General features: G+C 42.0%; 6 protein-coding genes across 7 annotated transcripts; 1 reads left to right on the forward strand and 5 right to left on the reverse strand.

Moving 5' to 3' along the window:
• Positions 1–3,388: 3,388 nt before the first annotated feature.
• On the reverse strand, positions 3,389–4,815 carry LOC108128280 (venom protease-like). The gene is made up of 4 exons (XM_017245777.3): positions 4,546–4,815; positions 4,108–4,492; positions 3,976–4,051; positions 3,389–3,916 (listed from the first exon to the last, which is right to left on the reverse strand). The coding sequence occupies exons 1-4, from the start codon at positions 4,796–4,798 to the stop codon at positions 3,389–3,391; spliced, it is 1,242 nt and encodes a 413-aa protein (XP_017101266.3). The 5' UTR covers positions 4,799–4,815.
• Positions 4,816–5,888: 1,073 nt separating this feature from the next.
• On the reverse strand, positions 5,889–9,255 carry LOC108128329 (venom serine protease Bi-VSP-like). Its single transcript, XM_017245852.3, has 6 exons — positions 8,961–9,255; positions 7,657–7,826; positions 7,300–7,585; positions 6,772–7,165; positions 6,639–6,714; positions 5,889–6,581 (listed from the first exon to the last, which is right to left on the reverse strand). Exons 1-6 carry the CDS (start codon positions 9,067–9,069, stop codon positions 6,054–6,056), a joined length of 1,563 nt encoding a protein of 520 aa, XP_017101341.2. The 5' UTR covers positions 9,070–9,255; the 3' UTR covers positions 5,889–6,053.
• Positions 9,256–10,794: 1,539 nt separating this feature from the next.
• Positions 10,795–13,616, reverse strand: LOC108128334 (venom protease). 2 transcript variants are annotated; one of them, XM_017245856.3, is made up of 6 exons: positions 12,994–13,616; positions 12,609–12,766; positions 11,711–12,311; positions 11,439–11,650; positions 11,306–11,377; positions 10,797–11,062 (listed from the first exon to the last, which is right to left on the reverse strand). In XM_017245856.3, the coding sequence occupies exons 1-6, from the start codon at positions 13,580–13,582 to the stop codon at positions 10,922–10,924; spliced, it is 1,773 nt and encodes a 590-aa protein (XP_017101345.2). In that variant the 5' UTR covers positions 13,583–13,616; the 3' UTR covers positions 10,797–10,921. The 2 variants fall into 2 exon arrangements, with proteins under 2 accessions (XP_070136411.1, XP_017101345.2); XM_070280310.1 differs by lacking the exons at positions 12,609–12,766; positions 12,994–13,616 and adding an exon at positions 12,403–12,505 and having other exon boundaries at positions 10,795–11,062.
• A 1,086-nt stretch (positions 13,617–14,702) lies between these two features.
• On the reverse strand, positions 14,703–15,271 carry Akh (Adipokinetic hormone). Its single transcript, XM_017245855.3, has 2 exons — positions 15,123–15,271; positions 14,703–15,062 (listed from the first exon to the last, which is right to left on the reverse strand). Exons 1-2 carry the CDS (start codon positions 15,189–15,191, stop codon positions 14,886–14,888), a joined length of 246 nt encoding a protein of 81 aa, XP_017101344.2. The 5' UTR covers positions 15,192–15,271; the 3' UTR covers positions 14,703–14,885.
• Positions 15,272–15,413: 142 nt separating this feature from the next.
• On the reverse strand, positions 15,414–17,692 carry Ras64B (ras-like protein 2). The gene is made up of 3 exons (XM_017245854.3): positions 17,517–17,692; positions 16,906–16,993; positions 15,414–16,847 (listed from the first exon to the last, which is right to left on the reverse strand). Exons 1-3 carry the CDS (start codon positions 17,595–17,597, stop codon positions 16,438–16,440), a joined length of 579 nt encoding a protein of 192 aa, XP_017101343.1. The 5' UTR covers positions 17,598–17,692; the 3' UTR covers positions 15,414–16,437.
• A 37-nt stretch (positions 17,693–17,729) lies between these two features.
• On the forward strand, positions 17,730–18,932 carry RfC4 (replication factor C subunit RfC4). Its single transcript, XM_017245853.3, has 2 exons — positions 17,730–17,976; positions 18,034–18,932. The coding sequence occupies exons 1-2, from the start codon at positions 17,812–17,814 to the stop codon at positions 18,862–18,864; spliced, it is 996 nt and encodes a 331-aa protein (XP_017101342.1). The 5' UTR covers positions 17,730–17,811; the 3' UTR covers positions 18,865–18,932.
• Positions 18,933–18,974: the final 42 nt, after the last annotated feature.

Below are 18,974 nucleotides of genomic sequence, written 5' to 3' on the forward strand. Positions count from 1 at the left end.
CCTAGCGAAATTGGGGAAAATGCATGGAAGGCCAATATGGCCCACTGCGATGGCTGTATCTTGGCCAATTTTATTCCGATTCTTGACCGGAATACCTTAAATGATTTCTGGATCGATTCTCCATCAATCTGCATTAAAATCTAGAAACAAAATATTTTTTAAATTTTTTGTCAAATTTTCTGAAGGATCCCCTACCAGAATTGGGGAAAATGCATGGAAGGCCAATATGGGCCACTGCGATGGCTGTATCTTGGCCAATTTTATTCCGATTCTTGACCGGAATACCTTAAATGATTTCTGGATCGATTCTCCATCAATCTGCATTAAAATCTAGAAACAAAATATTTTTTAAATTTTTTGTCAAATTTTCTGAAGGATCCCCTACCAGAATTGGGGAAAATGCATGGAAGGCCAATATGGGCCACACCGATGGCTCTATCTTGGCCAATTTTATTCCGATTCTTGAGCGGAATACCTTAAATGATTTCTGGATCAATTCTCCATCAATCTGCATCAAAATCTAGAAACCAAATATTTTTTAAATTTTTTGTCAAATTTTCTGAAGGATACCCTAGCGAAATTGGGGAAAATGCATGGAAGGCCAATATGGCCCACTGCGATGGCTGTATCTTGGCCAATTTTATTCCGATTCTTGACCGGAATACCTTAAATGATTTCTGGATCGATTCTCCATAAATCTGCATTAAAATCTATAAACAAAATATTTTTTAAATTTTTTGTCAAATTTTCTGAAGGATCCCCTACCAGAATTGGGGAAAATGCATGGAAGGCCAATATGGGCCACAGCGATGGGTCTATCTTGGCCAATTTTATTCCGATTCCTAAGCGGGATACCTTAAATGGTTTCTGGATCGGTTCTCCATCAATCTGCATCAAAATCTAGAAACCAAATATTTTTTAAATTTTTTGTCAAATTTTCTGAAGGATACCCTAGCGAAATTGGGGAAAATGCATGGAAGGCCAATATGGCCCACTGCGATGGCTGTATCTTGGCCAATTTTATTCCGATTCTTGACCGGAATACCTTAAATGATTTCTGGATCGATTCTCCATAAATCTGCATTAAAATCTAGAAACAAAATATTTTTTAAATTTTTTGTCAAATTTTCTGAAGGATCCCCTACCAGAATTGGGAAAAATGCATGGAAGGCCAATATGGGCCACAGCGATGGCTCTATCTTGGCCAATTTTATTCCGATTCCTAAGCGGGATACCTTAAATGGTTTCTGGATCGGTTCTCCATCAATCTGCATCAAAATCTAGAAACCAAATATTTTTTAAATTTTTTGTCAAATTTTCTGAAGGATACCCTAGCGAAATTGGGGAAAATGCATGGAAGGCCAATATGGCCCACTGCGATGGCTGTATCTTGGCCAATTTTATTCCGATTCTTGACCGGAATACCTTAAATGATTTCTGGATCAATTCTCCATAAATCTGCATTAAAATCTAGAAACAAAATATTTTTTAAATTTTTTGTCAAATTTTCTGAAGGATCCCCTACCAGAATTGGGGAAAATGCATGGAAGGCCAATATGGGCCACAGCGATGGCTCTATCTTGGCCAATTTTATTCCGATTCCTAAGCGGGATACCTTAAATGGTTTCTGGATCGGTTCTCCATCAATCTGCATCAAAATCTAGAAACCAAATATTTTTTAAATTTTTTGTCAAATTTTCTGAAGGATACCCTAGCGAAATTGGGGAAAATGCATGGAAGGCCAATATGGCCCACTGCGATGGCTGTATCTTGGCCAATTTTATTCCGATTCTTGACCGGAATACCTTAAATGATTTCTGGATCGATTCTCCATAAATCTGCATTAAAATCTAGAAACAAAATATTTTTTAAATTTTTTGTCAAATTTTCTGAAGGATCCCCTACCAGAATTGGGGAAAATGCATGGAAGGCCAATATGGGCCACTGCGATGGCTCTATCTTGGCCAATTTTATTCCGATTCTTGAGCGGAATACCTTAAATGATTTCTGGATCGATTCTCCATCAATCTGCATCAAAATCTAGAAACAAAATATTTTTTAAATTTTTTGTCAAATTTTCTGAAGGATCCCCTACCAGAATTGGGGAAAATGCATGGAACGCTAATGTGGGCCACAGGAAATTGTCTATCTTGGCCAATTTGATTCCGATTCTTGAGCGGAATACCTTAAATGAAAGATACAATGAAAGAATATTTAGATTCGTGTCAAATATCATCCTAAAAACAGAGCAGTCAACATAAATGTGAACTTAATGCCACACAATTGCCCTGATTGATTGCATGATCATTGCCAATTGCAAATTGAAAGATCATCGGTATCATAGATCACAATTGGACACCCGTTTATATTGAGTGATCGTGTTTACATTTGCGATTGTGGGCAATTCCTTTGTTCGCCTCTTGACGCCGCAGAAAGGTAATAATGTCCTGGCCAACCCTTGCCAATATTTCGAACCCTTGCGAAAATCCTTGGGACAGGCGATAAAGATGTCTAAGATGTAATGATGAAATTAACACCCTTGCGGCCTTGTGGGTTTAGGTATGCAAATTTCGCAAAGATTTTTGCTTATGCAAATTTTGTTGGCATTATTGATGATGATGATTCACTTTCGCTGTTGTGATTGGATCTTAATTAGAAATGCAGTTTAATGAACTTTCTTGTGAAGTAAACGAAATCCATCTGCCAGATGCGATTTGAATCTCAAAGGCCCCCTCAAAAAAAACACGACCATGTGGCCACAAATGCGCGGGAGGCGTACTCTGACTTTTAAAAGGATTCGTCTTGCATTGTTGGTTGGCATATGATTTGTTCATCTGCCGTTGGAGAAAGGACCCCAGAAGAATGGTTTTTTTGGGGTAGAAGGTAACCCTTTGTTGCCTGCAAGGAGATGGCGCCCAAGCGATACGATCTACCTCTGAGGGCAGCGGCTTCTTCGGAGCGAAAGGAGATCATTCTTTTAGGATCTTATTCTGAATTATGCAAATCCGCTTGTGGCTGCCGGAGCAATTACAATGCAGTTCATGTGTAGGGACAGCGGCTGCCTTCTTACCCTGCATTTACATATTCTTGTCTTAACTCCTTTTTTCAGGGTCCGCGATCATTACAAACATGATTGATGAACAGCGTCTTGCGCTTGATTTGCATAAGATTTGAGGGTAGGAAAATTCTTACTGCCTTCAGGCATCGCATATAGGGATTAGACGTCCTGAGAACAAAGCCAGGAGTGTAAATATTTGCACTCTAATATAAAAGAATTTTCATCAAAAGGTTCAATATTTAATATTCCCTATTAGATAAGAAAGTTATTAAATATAATTTTAATAGATCTTAAAAAAATAAGCACTTTAAAATATTTTATTCCATATGTTTAGGGAGTATTTCGGACCTGTTCTTCAATCCAATCCATAAAGTACTGGGTGCTGGCATAGACACCTGGTACATCTTTGCGAGCACACCCGATGCCATACGAAACCACACCAATAAGGTAGAATCTGACTTTGTCCTGGTACAGTTCGTTGACCACCAGTGGACCGCCGGAATCACCCTGGCAAGTATCCTGCCCTCCGGTCAAGAATCCAGCACAGATTACCGCGCTATCAAACTGGTTGTCATTTCGATAGCGATTCTGAGCCCGATACTTTTCAAGACAGACTTCGTTCTTGAGGACTGGAAGCCGCAACTCATTCAGCACAGTGGCCAGTTCTCCCCCCTCCTGCAACTTGCCCCATCCGGCGACATAGGGCCAATAGTCCACGTACGATTTGTGGCGGAGATCCTCCGTATGTGGAAGACAGACGGGCAAAATCGCCTTGGTGAACTCCACATTATGTTCCAGGTACAATATGGCAATGTCACTCCGTCCGTTCCATCGATTATAGTCCGGATGGGACACGTACTAGAAAAGGAAAATTATTGGAAGATATATATTTTCTGGTTTGTAAAGAAATCTCTTACCCGAGTCACATTAACGTCTATGTGAGGAGCCTCTGTATCGGTGGTAAGGTTAAATTCTCCCAGACGCACAAATGTTCTTAAGAAATAAAAAAATATTATTAGATTCAAAATTTAAAAAATTTATTTTCTTACAGATCGTCCAAAATGCAGTGGGCAGCTGTTAGTACATGCCTGGCAGTGATTAAGCTGCCTCCACATTTAAAGGGTCTATGAGAACCATCGTCGTAGCCCAAGAGTGCAATCCATGGCCAATCCCCCGGCCGGCGGGATTCATTACCGCCCACAACGTAGGGGTTATTGAGTTGGTACGGTGATACACCGCATCCCTCTTCCACTCTCGGCAAGCGGCGTGGCACCTCATCCGTATCTTTCAGAATGGTTGTGACTTGTTCGGGACAACAAACCTGGTGACCTTGGTTGCCGCATATTCCTCTAGAAGAGCGTAAGAACTGAAAAAAGTTCTCATCCCGATTCCTTGTCGTTAGCTGGTTTAGAAACGCTGGACAACTTTTGATTTCTATTGAAAATAATTTCTATATTATAGATGTAATTTATAGATATGTAATTTACCCAAACAACTTCCAGGCTGGTTATCGGGGCCTCGACAAGTAGATCCCTTAGAGTCAATAACGGGAGTGACTGTTTCAACCGGAACTGGAGAAATAGTTCTAGTTGTTGTCAACAAAAATCTAGGTTGGGAGGAAACCAAGGGATTCTGCGACATCATTGTTCCCGAAACCAGTGGATTCTGGGACATCATTGTTTCTCCAGGCCTTTGAGATGGATGGAATGCATTTTGCGATGGCTCTCCTTGCTGGAGCATATAGTAAGCACAGCACACCTTTGGTGTTAAAACAATAAAGCATTAGTTAAAGACAATATTTGGTTGTGGGCAGTCATACAAATGGATCCCTGTTGATGCTACGGGTGCCACAGCTGCGGTTCAAGGCAATCACATGGCTTCGGGCCAAATCCTGACTGGTTGCCCGAAAAATCAGTACCACCTGGGGGCAGTAGCTCAAAGGCACACAATTTCCATAATTATTATCCGGAGTGATGCAGCTTTGACTAGCTGGTGGGAAAATAATGAATATATAATAGAATAAATATAAAGAAAAAATATATTTTCTATTGAAATCTACTTTAAATATTAATTTTTTGTTTTTTCAAATTATCATCATCAAAAAAAATCAAAAGACTTAAGCTACGAACTTGATTTTCTTATCAAAACACATAAGTAATCAAAATTGTTGAATGCGAGAAGCTGTTAGCTCGCATTAAAACAAATAACTTAAACAACAAACTTGAATATGCACTCTCTTTACAAAAAATAGTACAACAAACTGTATTTAATTAACCTTTTTCGGAAGCATTGTTTTAGTTCAGTTATTGAGGGTCACTTTGTCCGTTAACATTTTTTAATCAAAGATGATTCGTGCTTGTAACTGGTTTTTTGTTTACTTCAACAAGTTAAGATTCATTGTATAAATTATTTAGATGCAGTAGTGACGTTTAATTGTTTAAACATTTTAGGCTACCTTGCTGGGCATCAAAAGGCGTGGCAGAAAAGAATAGTAATATGTGCAACGTCTCAAATATATATTTCATGACTATATTGGTCAATGATGATACCCGAGTTGCAAAAATATACGCGTCACTTTTAAATTTCTTTTAAACTTTATCAACGCAGCTGCTACAGGCTTCTGATTAATCCACATCGAAAGTCGAGCTTTATATGTTTTAATTAAATCTACATTTTTTCTAACAGCTTCTCCCCTCAAAAGCTGTTTAGGTGAAAAACTTAGATACTTGGGATTATTAGATTAATCATGTTGGGTACTCGCATATATCGAATAGAGTAGTGATCGAGCAGGAATCGTATAAGTCGCGAAAATGGAAATAAAAAACAATCCTTTACATTTAAGAAGAGTCCTGTATTGAACCTTTATGAACCTTTTATAAATATTTGTTTACATTTCTGAGCAGTAGGCAACTTAAGCTTAGTTTTAACAATTCTGACAAGATGTGTACACTAAGACGGCTTAGTGGAAGCTTATGGCATAGATGGCAACGGCATCTTAAGGCGTGTCCTGGACCTGGGCTATGATCCAGTCCATGAAGTACTGTGTGCTGGTGTAGACACCCGGAACATTGGGCCGGGCACAGCCGATACCGTACGACACCACACCGATCAGATAGAACCTGTTCTGGCCCTGATACTGTTCTGGTATCATTAAAGGACCACCAGAGTCACCCTGGCAGGTATCCTTGCCACCGGTCAGGACTCCGGCACAGATCACGGCTTGGTCGAACTGATCGTTGCTAAAGTAGCGTTTCTGTTCCCTGTACTTGTCGACGCATACGTCGTTGCTGTAAATAGGTATCTGTAGTTCATTGAGTACCGTGGCAGATTCGCCGCCCTCCTGGGTCTTGCCCCATCCGGCCACGAAGGGCATGTAGCCGATGTAGGATTTTTGACGGAGGTTTTGCGCGTGTGGCAGGCAGATGGGGGCGATGGTCTTGCCGAAATCCACATTTCGCTCCAGGTACAAGATGGCGATGTCACTGCGTCCGTTTCTTCGATTGTAGGCAGAATGGGCAACATACTTTTACGAAGATAACAATTTATTAATTGAAAATATATTTTAAAATTAATAACTCACCTTTGCCACATTAATATCCACATGCTTCGTTTCTGTATCCGTGGACAAGTCGTGCTCTCCCAGGCGAACAAAAAGTCTACAAGAAAATACTACTTTTAATTAAAGATCCAAAAAATAAACTTATTTAACTTACAAATCGTCACGGATGCAATGAGCTGCCGTAAGGACATGCCTGGCCGTGATCAAAGTTCCGCCGCACTTGAAGGGCGATCCGGAAGGATCATCGTAGCCCAGCAAGACTATCCAGGGCCAGGCACCCTTACGGCTCACCTCGCCGCCCACGATCTTCTTGTAATATCCGACGGTGGAACCACATCCCTCATCAACGTTGGGCAAACGTCGTGGAATCTCGTCCGTATTTTTGGGCAAAACTTGAGGCGGAGTGGTGGCTGTCTGTCCATTGGGACAGCAGACGTTGGTGCCCTGGTTTCCGCAAATCGCTCTGGATGCCCGCAGGAACTTGGCAAACTCTTCGTCATGCTGCCTCTCGTACAGCTGACTCACAAGCGATGGGCAGCTCTTCAAATCTACCGAAAAGGTAAAAATAACATTAGATTAATTAAAAGCAGAAGTAATTAAAGATTAAAGCATAATGATTCAAAAATAACTCCAAAACATGGCAGTATCTGTTTCAATAAATCGTAAACAAGAATGCACTCACCAATACAATTTCCGGGCTTGGTATCCGGTCCCCGACATGTGGGTCCTCGGAAATCCACCAGAGAGGCTGCTGTGCTAACCGGAACTGGGGCTGGGGTTGTTGTTGTCGTCGTCGTCGTTGTTGTTGTGGGTTGGGTGAAAAAGTTTGGTAGAAATGGATTACTTGGCTCATTGGGGACCGGCGGAGGCGGCCGTGGATTAACAAATGTCGACTCTGTAGGAAAAAAGGTATTCACAGGCGGCGGTCGCTCTGTGAACTGGTTATTTCGGGGGGCCGTACAGCATACCTAAGATGGCAGGAAGATGCGAAAAAAAGCTTAGCGTGAAAGGAAAGGATAGATCGGAGAATAGTCCCTACCACCGGATCCCCGTTGAAGCTGCGGGTGCCACAGGCGCGCTGCAAGGCAATCACATAGCGCTGGGCCCGTTCCGGACTGGTGCTCTGGAAGACGTTCACAACTTGGGGGCAGTAGCTCAGTCCCACACAACTCCCATAGTAGTTCTCGGGTGTGACGCAGTTCTGGCGAACTGGACAGAAAAAAAGTTTGTTTTTAGTTTAAGCTGAGTTTCTAAATAATTACCCAAAAGTCTTAGCTTTAGAATTAATTACTAATCTTTGAAAGTAAAATGTACAACTACATGGCTTTTTAGTCAAAAAAATTAATATAGAATGAGTCAGTGGTCGACATGGGGGTTTTATTTATGTTTTTTAGCACCATGTCAACAGGCTATCATTAGCACAAACCACTCACAAAATACTAAACAAAAAATCGCACTGGTGGGGCTTAACAAAAATTAAAAAAAAAAAAGCAGTTGAGTTAAACAATGGGTTTAGTATACGAATTATTTATTCCATTTGATTTTTGAATAATATATAGTTCTCCTGGGAAAAAGATTCTTTTGTTTACTCAGAGAGAACTCAGGTTTAAATTAAAATCGCGAAAAGAGGCTTGTCGAACTGCGCAAAACAATGTGTTTCAAAAGTAAAGCCATTTGTCTTTTTTTTTAAATGCCAAAAAAATCGTTGACAGTAAGAAGTGTGTATAAAAAATGTGATATATGTTCAAATGTCATTCACATGTGAGATTCAAAACGATTCAACACTAATTGATTAAAGTTATATATCTTAAATATATTTGTTAGCCGGGTAAAACCGATACGTGCTCTAGGGGAACGCCTGTCCGGCAATAAACACCTGTCAGAGTCACCGTCGGAGACAAAATCCGACCTTGGTGACTGGTTTCGTGAACTGGAATTGAACTCGGACACAACAGGCCAAAAATTGGCTGTCAACAACTTGAGATTTAATTTCTACATTTTTGCACTTGATATAAACTGCCGCATTAACTGGCAAATCGAAAGACTTGAGAAACGAACTTGCCATTGAACTTGAGAGTGTAGAGTGAATAGATGTGCCTATAAAGTTTATAGATAGTATATAGAGGCTATATCTTAATCCATCGTTAGTCAAATGCGTTCCCGATTATATATAATTCGTATTTAGTTATTCCGAGATGCGTTGTTAATGGAACTGGTTTGTTGTTTGCTCCAAGCCGATCAGATCGAATCAGACGTAAAAAGTTCTACAGATTTTAGCGATAGATATGGCGAAGCAAAGTGATGGCGACTTTAGAGCTTTCTACTAATTAAGTGGCTGGCTACCTTGCCTGCGCGGCTGATTGAACTGGGCGTCAGTGGGCGTGGCACAGAGCAACGATACAAGTGTAATCACAACACCGACACCGCACACCGTTGCTGATTTAGTTTTCATGGCGAGATCGAAGTGTTATGAGAAAATACGGGTTATATATCCGGTATCCGGAGGAGAGCGTTGTTCGCGAGCCGAGCTGCGTTATCAGACTGAATTTGGAGAATCCGATCGCCGGCCTCTTGACCGTCGGAAGCTTCAATCTTTTCTATCGAATTTCGTGGCCTCCGTGACCAAAGTGATCGCGTCTTCGTTTCGGCTGAGCGATCGGCCCCCAAAGCCGAGCTTTATATGCAGTCTTCCTCTCTCAACGATCGTATCTCTCTGAATTCTACAGTCTCTCCCAGTCTCTCTGAGGTTTCTTCTGGCGAGAAAACGAATGCACTGACTTTTCATTTTTGTTTTGGGGTTCACAGGCTCATTAATGGGGAAAAATCACTAAAATTCGCATACTCAGATCGGGAAATAATTTTTCCAGCCTAAAATGCAAAACAAATTGCTTTAATAATATAGATCAGTTGTTTTTTTAATAATAGGACTCGCCGTCTCATTGTTCCAAATATGTGGAAATTCTTAGATTCGAAAGTGACTCAAAAGGCTTTCAAATTATAACATAGAGTATGCCATCCGACCTTGCCTTGCTCTCAATTGGTCATTGATCAAGTCCCGGGAATTCTGTGACTCAATTAAGTGTTTTAAAATAGGAGAATGATATATTCCATTAATCAAGGTAAATTAAAGCGGATCCCTTTGACATGTCAATTGGGAATCACTTTTCCAACGGTGCTTCATTCCAAAGCCACCTAATAGAGTCTAGGAATATCTTTGTTTATAAAGTGATTATAATTAAGATGCAGATACTCAGTCATGATATTTGTAAAATGCATTCGAATGCAATTGCCGGTAGAAGCTTTCGCTGATTAGCAATTAAAGTTGTAGCTTTTGATTGATCTTTATTTACAGTGAATATTATGTAACATTAAACAACTTAAAAATTTGTATTCAACTTGAATAACATTTATTATTTTAAGATTTTTTTAGGGATTACCTTAGTAGATACTTTCAACGCAGTTTACAAAATACTGTGGATATTTTTTGTAGTTTAAAATACAGCTAAATATTCTCTTATCTCTACGTTTTATAAACTTTTGTATTTTTGAATTTTTTAAAATAAACTAAGGATCTTTAATGCCGTGACTGTGTAAACATTTTTTTAAAATTTTATTAGATTCTATTAATACTGTACTGCCTTGTGGAATATGACGCCATGTGTATGCATTTTGTCACTTACATTAGCACTCATTTAATAAAGACACCCCACTAAGACGCCTTTCCATTCAAAAGAGAACCGGGGGCACTCAACCTGATTAGGAATTCCGCGGAGGCGCTTCCAAAAGCCAATTGGCATTCGATGAATGCAACCGCTGGGGCATAATATCCGGCGATCGTTCTACTATTATGACTAATTCGGATCACTTGGCCATGCAGCACAGGTAACAGTTAATAGGTATCAGCGGGGGTCCGAAGTGAATTGCGGGAAATTCCAGACACAGAATTGGCTAAAGAATTGATTTTTTTGTCGGTTCCGGCATGGTAGTTATGAGATTGTCTTTTATCTTTTTTATGAGAAACAATATCCAAAAAATTTACTCTATTTTTTACTTCTTTAGCTCATAGCTTTACTTTTTGTAAGCCACACTCTACCTATCCTTGTATAATGCAATAAGAAATGGTTTTTAATGAAATACGATTCAAATAAATTTCCCCTTTTTCAGGAATATCAATTAGCCTTAATAAGGACATAAAAACATGAAATTTATTGCGGGTCTTGCGGTGGGAATGTGTTTTTAGGATTTAAATGAACTTTTTACATGTGTCATCGGAATAATATGTTCGGCAGGTGATGTGTCACATTCTAAGCCGCCGAGATGTGCTTCTTGATCCATGGAACATATGAGGCCACTCTCGTGTAGACGCCCGGAAAATTGGGTCTAGCGCACTCATAGCCGAATGAAACCAGGCCAAGAAGATAGAATCGATAGCCATTGGACTCCAGCTGAAAGTTGAAAAAGAGGTTAAATCAAATTAAATAAAGATATTGGTTTACGCGTAGTCAGAATAAGATTTTTGTCAAGTCATTGACGTTTTCGCAAACCAACGAAAACTTATCTGCGTCACCGAAATTGGGTAATAAATGGGGAAACCTTGGCGGCTTAAGACTTGGCGACCAAGAAACTCGTTTGATGACTCACAGAGCCAGATTATTGGAGAGGAAATCTCTGAGAGATTTGTAACTGACCTGCGGCAGCATGAGTGGTCCACCAGAATCCCCCTGACACGCATCCACGCTCGAGCTTCCAGCACAAAGAACCTGTAAAGGATTTATTAGCTTAGCGATGTTTTGGGGGATCCCCCTCTCGACCTTGTCTTACCTTGTCACTGAACTGGACAAACTGGAAGACTGACTTGTAGCTCTGCTCACAACTGTGCCGGGAAACAATCGGCACCTGAGCATCGCGCAGCACCTGCGAGGTGGGTCCCTGGTGTTTGGCAGCTCCCCAGCCTGCCACGAAGGGATTCATGCCAACAAAGTCCTGCTGCAGGAACTTGGCCGCCTCGGGCAGACAAATGGGAGCTATATTGGCTGGAAGTTAAAAGAAAACTTGAATAAAAAATTATTATTTATTATAGGCTAAACCCTTACCTGGCAAAGGTCCATTCACTCCACTCAACTGGATCAAGGCTATGTCATTCGATATGGAGTTGATATCGAAGTGCTCGTGGACCACTGTTCGCTGGATGCGAAAGTCCATTGCACCCGCTTCTGTGGGCTTCGAGAGGTCATGGGCACCCAGACGCACCAAGGTCAGCATGGGATTGATGCAGTGTGCCGAAGTGATCACGTAGTGGGAGTGGATCAGGCTGCCGCCGCAAAGGAACTTGAGAGCATTGCGATTGGCCTCCTCGAAGTAGCCCAAAGCAGCTATCCAGGGATAGGCTCCTCTTCTGGCCTCCATCCCGCCCACCACGCGATTCGATGTGGCGCCACTAATACCACAAGTAGTTGGTAGTTGTGGCATAGACTGTGATGAAGGTGGCGGTGGTGGTGGTGGAGGAGGAGGATTATAAGTTGGTCTTACCACTATAGATCCCTGGTTAAGAGGCGGAGTGGGCTGGAAGACCATTGGAGTGGCTGTGGATCCTCCACTAAGAGGCGAGAAGTGAAAGAATCCGAAGGGGGCAGTGGTGGTCGCAAGATCCTTTCTACTCCTGGCATTATCAGCTCGATTAGAGGAGCAGCAAACCTATACAGAAATATGTAGATAGCTGTAAGATTATTATTTTAATTTAAGATTAAAATTTGTCACTAAATTAAGTCACTTCTTGCTGCTAAACTTTTTTGTTAATATTTTAATCACTTTCACAAATAAATTTAAATGCACCAAAAAAGTAAATGCATAAATAAACAATTTAAAATACGATTTAAAAATAATTTTCCAATTATGTAATTTCAACTTAATTTTAATGTACTAACACATGTGCCAAGCACTTATGTGAGTATTTTTTTGCTATTTTTAGAAAAATAAATATCAGAGAGTTACCATAAACGTGGAGCCATCGAAGCCGCATATGGACTGGCCCAGAAAGGTGTGGAAATCATTGCCCTGCCCCTGACCCTGATACTCCTCCATGAGCTGGGGGCAGGAGGTCAGAGGCAGGCAGCTTCCAGGCCGGGATCGGGCATCGTAGCAGGACTGGGCTGTAAGAACGAGGAGAGCAATATGGGTTGTGACTGGGAGGGAGCGTGGCAAGGAACTCGGTTCCTTCTTTCAGTTTGTCTTTTAAGAATTGAGTTGGCCAATTGGATTTGTTTGAAATTTCGTGATCGTTTATTTTGACTAATTTTGTGGTGCTTCTTTTTGAAGAGGTAGTGTGTAAGTTGGAGGTGTTTAGGACTCAGGGTGATATCTTAGAAAAGCATCCGACGTCTTCGGCGACGACGCCGCCTACGTCCGGAATTCAGAGGCATGAAGACCATCATATCCGAACCGATTTGTGGTCCGGTCGAGGAGACCAGTGGCGAGTTCTGTTGCTGGCGAGGGTCGATGCAGGGACAATTGGGCAGCGGACGCGCTCCCCCAGCCAGGCACACCAGTGGCTGGGATGGACAAGTCGGCACTGGGATGGGCAAGGTCGTTCCAGCTGTACTAATCGTAGTACCACCCGTTGTGGTTGTCGTTGAAAGCGTTGTGGAGGTGGTGGTGCTGCTGCTGGTGGGGATCAGCGGAGGTGTCACCGGCGTCTGGGGAAACGGAGGTGTCGGCTGAAAGGTCGGGATCACTGCAGGTGTGGACGGAAAAGCGTTTGGAGGCGGTATTAGTGGCGGTGGACCAATCGGCGGTTGCGGCGGTGGAATCAGCGGTGGTTGCGGCAGCAGCGGGGGCTGCGGTGGTGGCAGTGCGTAGATTGGATAGTAACCTGGCGGATACAGCGGGCACCATCCCTTGATGCTGGCCAGATACGACAGAAACGGCCAGAAGTACACCTTCACGCAAAACTCGTCCAACAAAACCATGATTAATCCGAATTCTCCGTCCGTGCTGATGGGCCACCAGGTGGCAACTGTCCCCAGACTAGGCTTTTTTGGCCATTTGCAGCTTGGCCAAGTGGAGCATGGCAATACGTAATGATTTTAATTCAATTGTATTTTAGTGGGACACAATTATCCGAAGAACTGTGTGGAATGCCCAGCTCAGGAGCGGTTCAAATAAAATAGAGGCTCTAACTATTTAATTTTAAACTATGATTTTGTCATAAAGGTATTGCATAAATGTCACATGTTTGTAGTAAAAATATCAATACATATATGGAGGTTTATTCTCACAAGGCCTTTTATTGAAATGCAAACCTCTATAATCATTCAAATCAAAACAGCTTTTAAATATTGCAAAAAAAAACGATTAGACTATTAATCACAAACCCAACCATCAACGGGAAATGCACATTTCTAAAAGGCTTCATCATTATTTACCAAACTTAATTGCAACTATAGCGAATTCACACCGAAATGCATCGTTAATTCTGGGGGAATTAAAATATCTGGGCCAGTCGCCTCTGTCTGGCACTCGATTAGAATCATTCCGGGGGTGCTCTGTTCAAATCGTTTGCTGGATGCCCGAATGACAAACATTGAGGCCCCACATTTGTTTATGTTGACACATTAAGCGGAATGACACGAAATTATATCAAACGATCACATAATTCAAACAGATCTATTGCCACGATCTGGTAGTAAATTTTAAAAATACGACAAACTGGCAAAGAACAGAATATAAAAATATACACAGAACTTACACATGACTTGTGAGGAGATCACAACCATTAAAAGGCATAAAACACTTTTAATATGTTTCGAATGTTTTTGGGAGCCGGAGATCGCACACATTTTAATCCTATGAACTTCGTTGACGCACTGATCCCATGGGCCACTGACACACCGGAACTTAAGCTCCAGCGGAGTCCATTGGGCGATGGGTGTCACCATGAGTCAAATGATTTAATTGTGGCAATTGAAATGAAATTAAATTTAATTTTAATTTAGTAATCGACTGCCTTTTTTTTTGGTAGAGGGATGAACTTGAAAAGGTGAAGGATGATAAGGTAAAGCCCCCACTAAAGTAGTCATATCTTTTCGATTACATTTTGGATGCGCTTATTTATTGTTCGAAAACGGAAATTCCTCTAAATCTAAATGCCGACTACGACTACCTCGATAACGTGCGAATATAAATATATATATAGATACATGGGTATATAGATAGTGTATGTGTGTGTGTGTGTGCTAGACATTATCCGAGATCCGAATTGGAATCCTGTTTCTATTCCCGGTGCTTGCAGTCAAGGAAGAGCTGAGCCTGTGACTGAACAAATCGAAAGATTTCGAGGAGCATTTCGTTGGAGGTTTTGCAGTTGCCTTGGGAGGACTCGAAGAAGGATCCTGACCCGCCGCTGGCACCACCCACAGATCTCTTGCCCCAGTCAGGCGAAAATGTCAGCTAGAAAGGCAATAAATATTAGTTTTTAATATATTAATATCATTTTAAAATCCAACTCACTTGACACTGGACGCAGGCCATCAGAAGGAGCAGCACAGCAGCAACCAGGACCTCGCTCTTGGGATTCATTCTGCTTTCTATGTTCGACTACATCACTAGACCTTGCTTTTATACCCCATTTGGATCACAAAGGATACTAGGAATAGTATCCAATTAATTAGCAGACCACTTGAAAGGCTTCGACTTATAATTAGAATCTCCAACCAATCCATTTCGGCACAGACAATAAAAGATTTCGTCTATGTGGAAGCGTTTGTGATTCTCCATTTGTTTATTAGAATTGCGCATAAGTTTTATATTAAATATAATAATATATTTATTTTATATACCATTAAATAAGTTCGTTAAATTAAGCAGTATAAGAGTTAAACGAGATTGCGGCTGAAGCAATTGTTGCAATACATTTGGCGAACAATAAACCATATTATCTGGCTAGGGGACATTTACAAAAATACGTTACATTTACGGGTTTACGGGTATGGTTTACAAAAAAAATGAGTTGTGCGCTTTACAGCTGTCAAATATAATACAAAAAGTTATGTATTCTTGCATTGTGCGTTTTAAGGTCGTTTTTTTTTGAGATTTCGGAACATATAGATTTTGTTTAGATTTCTACGCGCGAGAACGAGGCACTCAATTTGTTACAAAAAAATCGGATTGTAAGCAGTATATAATATATACGTTTATATTAGTATTAAATAACAATACAAATTACAATAACACATTATTACGTTTTGGCTTGATCGAAACAAACGTTCTGGGGAGTTATTGCATTATAAAACAAATGGCCTGCCGGCCACCATTGGTAATAATCATAGAAAACATTCGTCCTTAATTGTTGTCGTTGATCAACAAATAATATTACAAAAATATATTTAGAAATATATGTATATATATGTTTGTATATATGTATATGAATGCATATATGTGTTATCCGTGTTTTGCGTGTAAATCTGTTGTATATATGTTTATCTAACTATGCATGCGCGTGTGTATGTGTGTATCTGTGTGGTTTGCGATTTGAGTTTCTTCGTAGCTGCTATTCGTGGCGAAGCTTATTCGATTCTTTCGTTGAATGCGGCATGCACCTGGGCAGGTATGAAATGCACTTCGTTTGGGCTCGTTAACGCGAATACGTGTGTGGTTACGCGGTTACTGGTTACGGTTCTGTCGTTCACTGGTTATTGGTTTATCGTCTTCTTAACGAAATTCAAAGCTCAGTCGACGCGTGTTTCTAAATTTGGTGTTATACTCGTTAAGTGGTAGCTAGCTGCCTCTGCTGCATCCAGGAGATTCTCGGTCACATCCTTCTATTTTACATCAGACAGCACTTCCTCTTGCCCTTCTTCTTGTAGTCCTGCTCGATGTAAGGCCGTTCGGCGATCTGGAACTTTCGCACGATTCGCACCAGTTCGTGGAATGCCTGGTCGACGTTCACCCGCAGCTTGGCACTGCACTCGATGTACGGGATCATCAGGTTGCGGCTGGTGTTTTGCGCCTCCTCCAGCGACACCTGACGCTGGTGCTCCAAGTCACACTTGTTGCCCACCATCAGCATGGGGAACTCGTCGCGATCCTTGACACGCAGTATCTGGCGCTGGAACTTGGGTATCTCATCGAAGCTGGAATGATCGTTGAGCGAGAAGACGAGCAGGAAACCCTCACCGGAGCGCATGTACTGCTCCCGCATGGCACTGAACTCCTCCTGACCAGCTGTATCCAAAACTAGAAAGAGATCAGCTATTAGTATGAAGGACGGAAGATGGAAGTTAGCTAAACTTACTATCCAATTTGGCTGGCACATCGTCGATTACACATTGTTTCGTGTAGGAGTCCTCGATGGTGGGATCGTAATCTGTCACAAAGTAGCTCTGGAACGCAAGATCAAGATAAATTAGTTTACGTTAGACTAAGTCTGAGGGATATTTATCATTGCGTCTTTGATTTGTTTACACACGTCTCAGGCGACGCCACTTTTATCATTTATGTATGTGCGCTATGCTCTATATCTCTGGGAAAATCAACCGTGCTTTGTATATACACGAAAGATGTGCAGATGACGCAAATGACTAAAAATAAATGGAAACGGTCGGTCGGGCCGTGGTCGTGACCATGGCACACCCAAAAAGTCGGGGGTGCTCTTCAATGCTTAATCTGGGCGAGCATCGGTTGGCCATTGAGTCCACCACTCCGTAAATGGAGTACATATGGAGGGGGTGTGGCATCGATGATCTCTGCTCGAAACTATGCAGCACACGCATGTCCAAACACAGATGTCGCTTGTTGCTTCACCAAAACAAGGGCCCACTCGTCTCCCCGCCTCGCCCCTTTCGGGTCGACCACCTCTCCGCCAAATGAAACGTCACCTCTTCGGTGTTTGTCCTGGGGACTCACCTGAATGAACTGTATCGTTATGGCCGATTTTCCCACGCCGCCGCCGCCGACGACCACCAATTTGTACGTTTGCATCTGCATTTCCGAGTCTTATTCGCCCAGTTGGCCACCTAAATTCTTTTATTTTCCTCAGCTATTGCGGCCAGTGCTGAGAATTGCAGAAAGTGCTGTGAAGCGTTAAAAAAGAGTTCGTCCAAGTGGCAGCCCAAAGATTTTCGCGGGTTTTCCATCAGTGTGGCAACACGGCAGCTAAGCGTCACATTTGTTTTGCGAATTAAAAACTATTTATAAAAATATGCCAGAAGAAACAGAGATTACAGCCGACGACAAGCGCAATCACCTGCCCTGGATCGAGAAGTACCGTCCGGTGAAGTTCAAGGAGATTGTCGGTAATGAGGACACCGTGGCGCGACTTTCAGTTTTTGCCACACAGGGAAATGCTCCCAATATCATTATTGCGGTAAACTTGCCATGTAAACTTGTGATTCTGAAAATTATATAAATTTTCCATTTAAAGGGCCCTCCTGGAGTGGGCAAGACCACAACTATTCAGTGTCTGGCCAGGATACTCTTGGGAGATAGTTACAAGGAAGCTGTCCTCGAGCTGAACGCATCCAACGAACGAGGAATCGATGTGGTCCGCAACAAGATCAAGATGTTTGCCCAGCAAAAGGTGACACTACCGCGTGGCCGGCACAAGATCGTTATCCTGGACGAGGCGGACAGCATGACGGAGGGCGCCCAGCAAGCTTTACGCCGCACCATGGAGATCTACAGTAACACGACGAGATTCGCCTTAGCCTGTAACACCAGTGAGAAGATCATCGAGCCTATACAGTCCCGCTGCGCCATGTTGCGGTTTACTAAGCTCTCGGACGCTCAGGTGCTGGCGAAGCTGCTGGAGGTGTCCAAGTGGGAGAAGCTCAACTACACAGAGGACGGTTTGGAGGCCATTGTCTTCACCGCCCAGGGTGACATGCGACAGGCCCTCAACAACCTGCAGTCCACCGCTCAGGGTTTCGGAGATATTACTATGGAGAACGTCTTTAAAGTCTGCGACGAACCGCATCCCAAGCTGCTAGAAGAGATGATCCATCATTGTGCCGCCAATGACATCCACAAAGCCTACAAGATCTTGGCTAAACTATGGAAGCTTGGCTACTCGCCAGAGGATATCATAGGCAACATATTCCGCGTCTGCAAGCGCGTTAATATCGACGAGCAGCTGAAGCTGGACTTCATTCGAGAAATCGGCATAACGCACATGAAAATCGTCGATGGAATCAACTCCTTGTTGCAGCTCACTGCCTTGCTGGCGAAACTTTGTATGGCCGCCGAGTCTCACTAGGCTCGAAATATTTTTATTCTTTTATGTTAGGGTAACAATGAATAAAGTTATGGATGAAATCTTAATAATTTTTTTAAAATATGTTTATCCTGGTTTCAAACCTTTGATTT

The sequence above is a fragment of the Drosophila bipectinata genome, chromosome 3L (genome assembly GCF_030179905.1).
Source record: "Drosophila bipectinata strain 14024-0381.07 chromosome 3L, DbipHiC1v2, whole genome shotgun sequence".
Taxonomy (NCBI): Eukaryota; Metazoa; Arthropoda; class Insecta; order Diptera; family Drosophilidae; genus Drosophila; species Drosophila bipectinata.

Bases quoted from the DNA above. Each gene is read 5' to 3' on its own strand.
- Ras64B (XM_017245854.3), bottom strand. From the start codon at position 17,597: ATGCAGATGCAAACGTACAAATTGGTGGTCGTCGGCGGCGGCGGCGTG. The intron at 16,994-17,516 runs GTGAGTCCCCAG...CTTGCGTTCCAG, and splicing joins TAACGATACAGTTCATTCAG to AGCTACTTTGTGACAGATTA. The intron at 16,848-16,905 runs GTAAGTTTAGCT...ATCTCTTTCTAG, and splicing joins TGTGCCAGCCAAATTGGATA to TTTTGGATACAGCTGGTCAG.
- LOC108128280 (XM_017245777.3), bottom strand. From the start codon at position 4,798: ATGCTCCAGCAAGGAGAGCCATCGCAAAATGCATTCCATCCATCTCAA. The intron at 4,493-4,545 runs GTAAATTACATA...TATTTTCAATAG, and splicing joins CCAGCCTGGAAGTTGTTTGG to AAATCAAAAGTTGTCCAGCG. The intron at 4,052-4,107 runs GTAAGAAAATAA...TTATTTCTTAAG, and splicing joins CACTGCATTTTGGACGATCT to AACATTTGTGCGTCTGGGAG.
- Akh (XM_017245855.3), bottom strand. From the start codon at position 15,191: ATGAATCCCAAGAGCGAGGTCCTGGTTGCTGCTGTGCTGCTCCTTCTG. The intron at 15,063-15,122 runs GTGAGTTGGATT...TTGCCTTTCTAG, and splicing joins TGGCCTGCGTCCAGTGTCAA to CTGACATTTTCGCCTGACTG.
- RfC4 (XM_017245853.3), top strand. From the start codon at position 17,812: ATGCCAGAAGAAACAGAGATTACAGCCGACGACAAGCGCAATCACCTG. The intron at 17,977-18,033 runs GTAAACTTGCCA...TTCCATTTAAAG, and splicing joins CTCCCAATATCATTATTGCG to GGCCCTCCTGGAGTGGGCAA.
- LOC108128329 (XM_017245852.3), bottom strand. From the start codon at position 9,069: ATGAAAACTAAATCAGCAACGGTGTGCGGTGTCGGTGTTGTGATTACA. The intron at 7,586-7,656 runs GTAGGGACTATT...CTGCCATCTTAG, and splicing joins GCTTCAACGGGGATCCGGTG to GTATGCTGTACGGCCCCCCG. The intron at 7,166-7,299 runs GTGAGTGCATTC...CCTTTTCGGTAG, and splicing joins CAAGCCCGGAAATTGTATTG to ATTTGAAGAGCTGCCCATCG.
- LOC108128334 (XM_017245856.3), bottom strand. From the start codon at position 13,582: ATGGTTTTGTTGGACGAGTTTTGCGTGAAGGTGTACTTCTGGCCGTTT. The intron at 12,312-12,608 runs GTAACTCTCTGA...ATTTCTGTATAG, and splicing joins TCGATGGCTCCACGTTTATG to GTTTGCTGCTCCTCTAATCG. The intron at 11,378-11,438 runs GTAAGACAAGGT...AATCCTTTACAG, and splicing joins TTGTCCAGTTCAGTGACAAG to GTTCTTTGTGCTGGAAGCTC.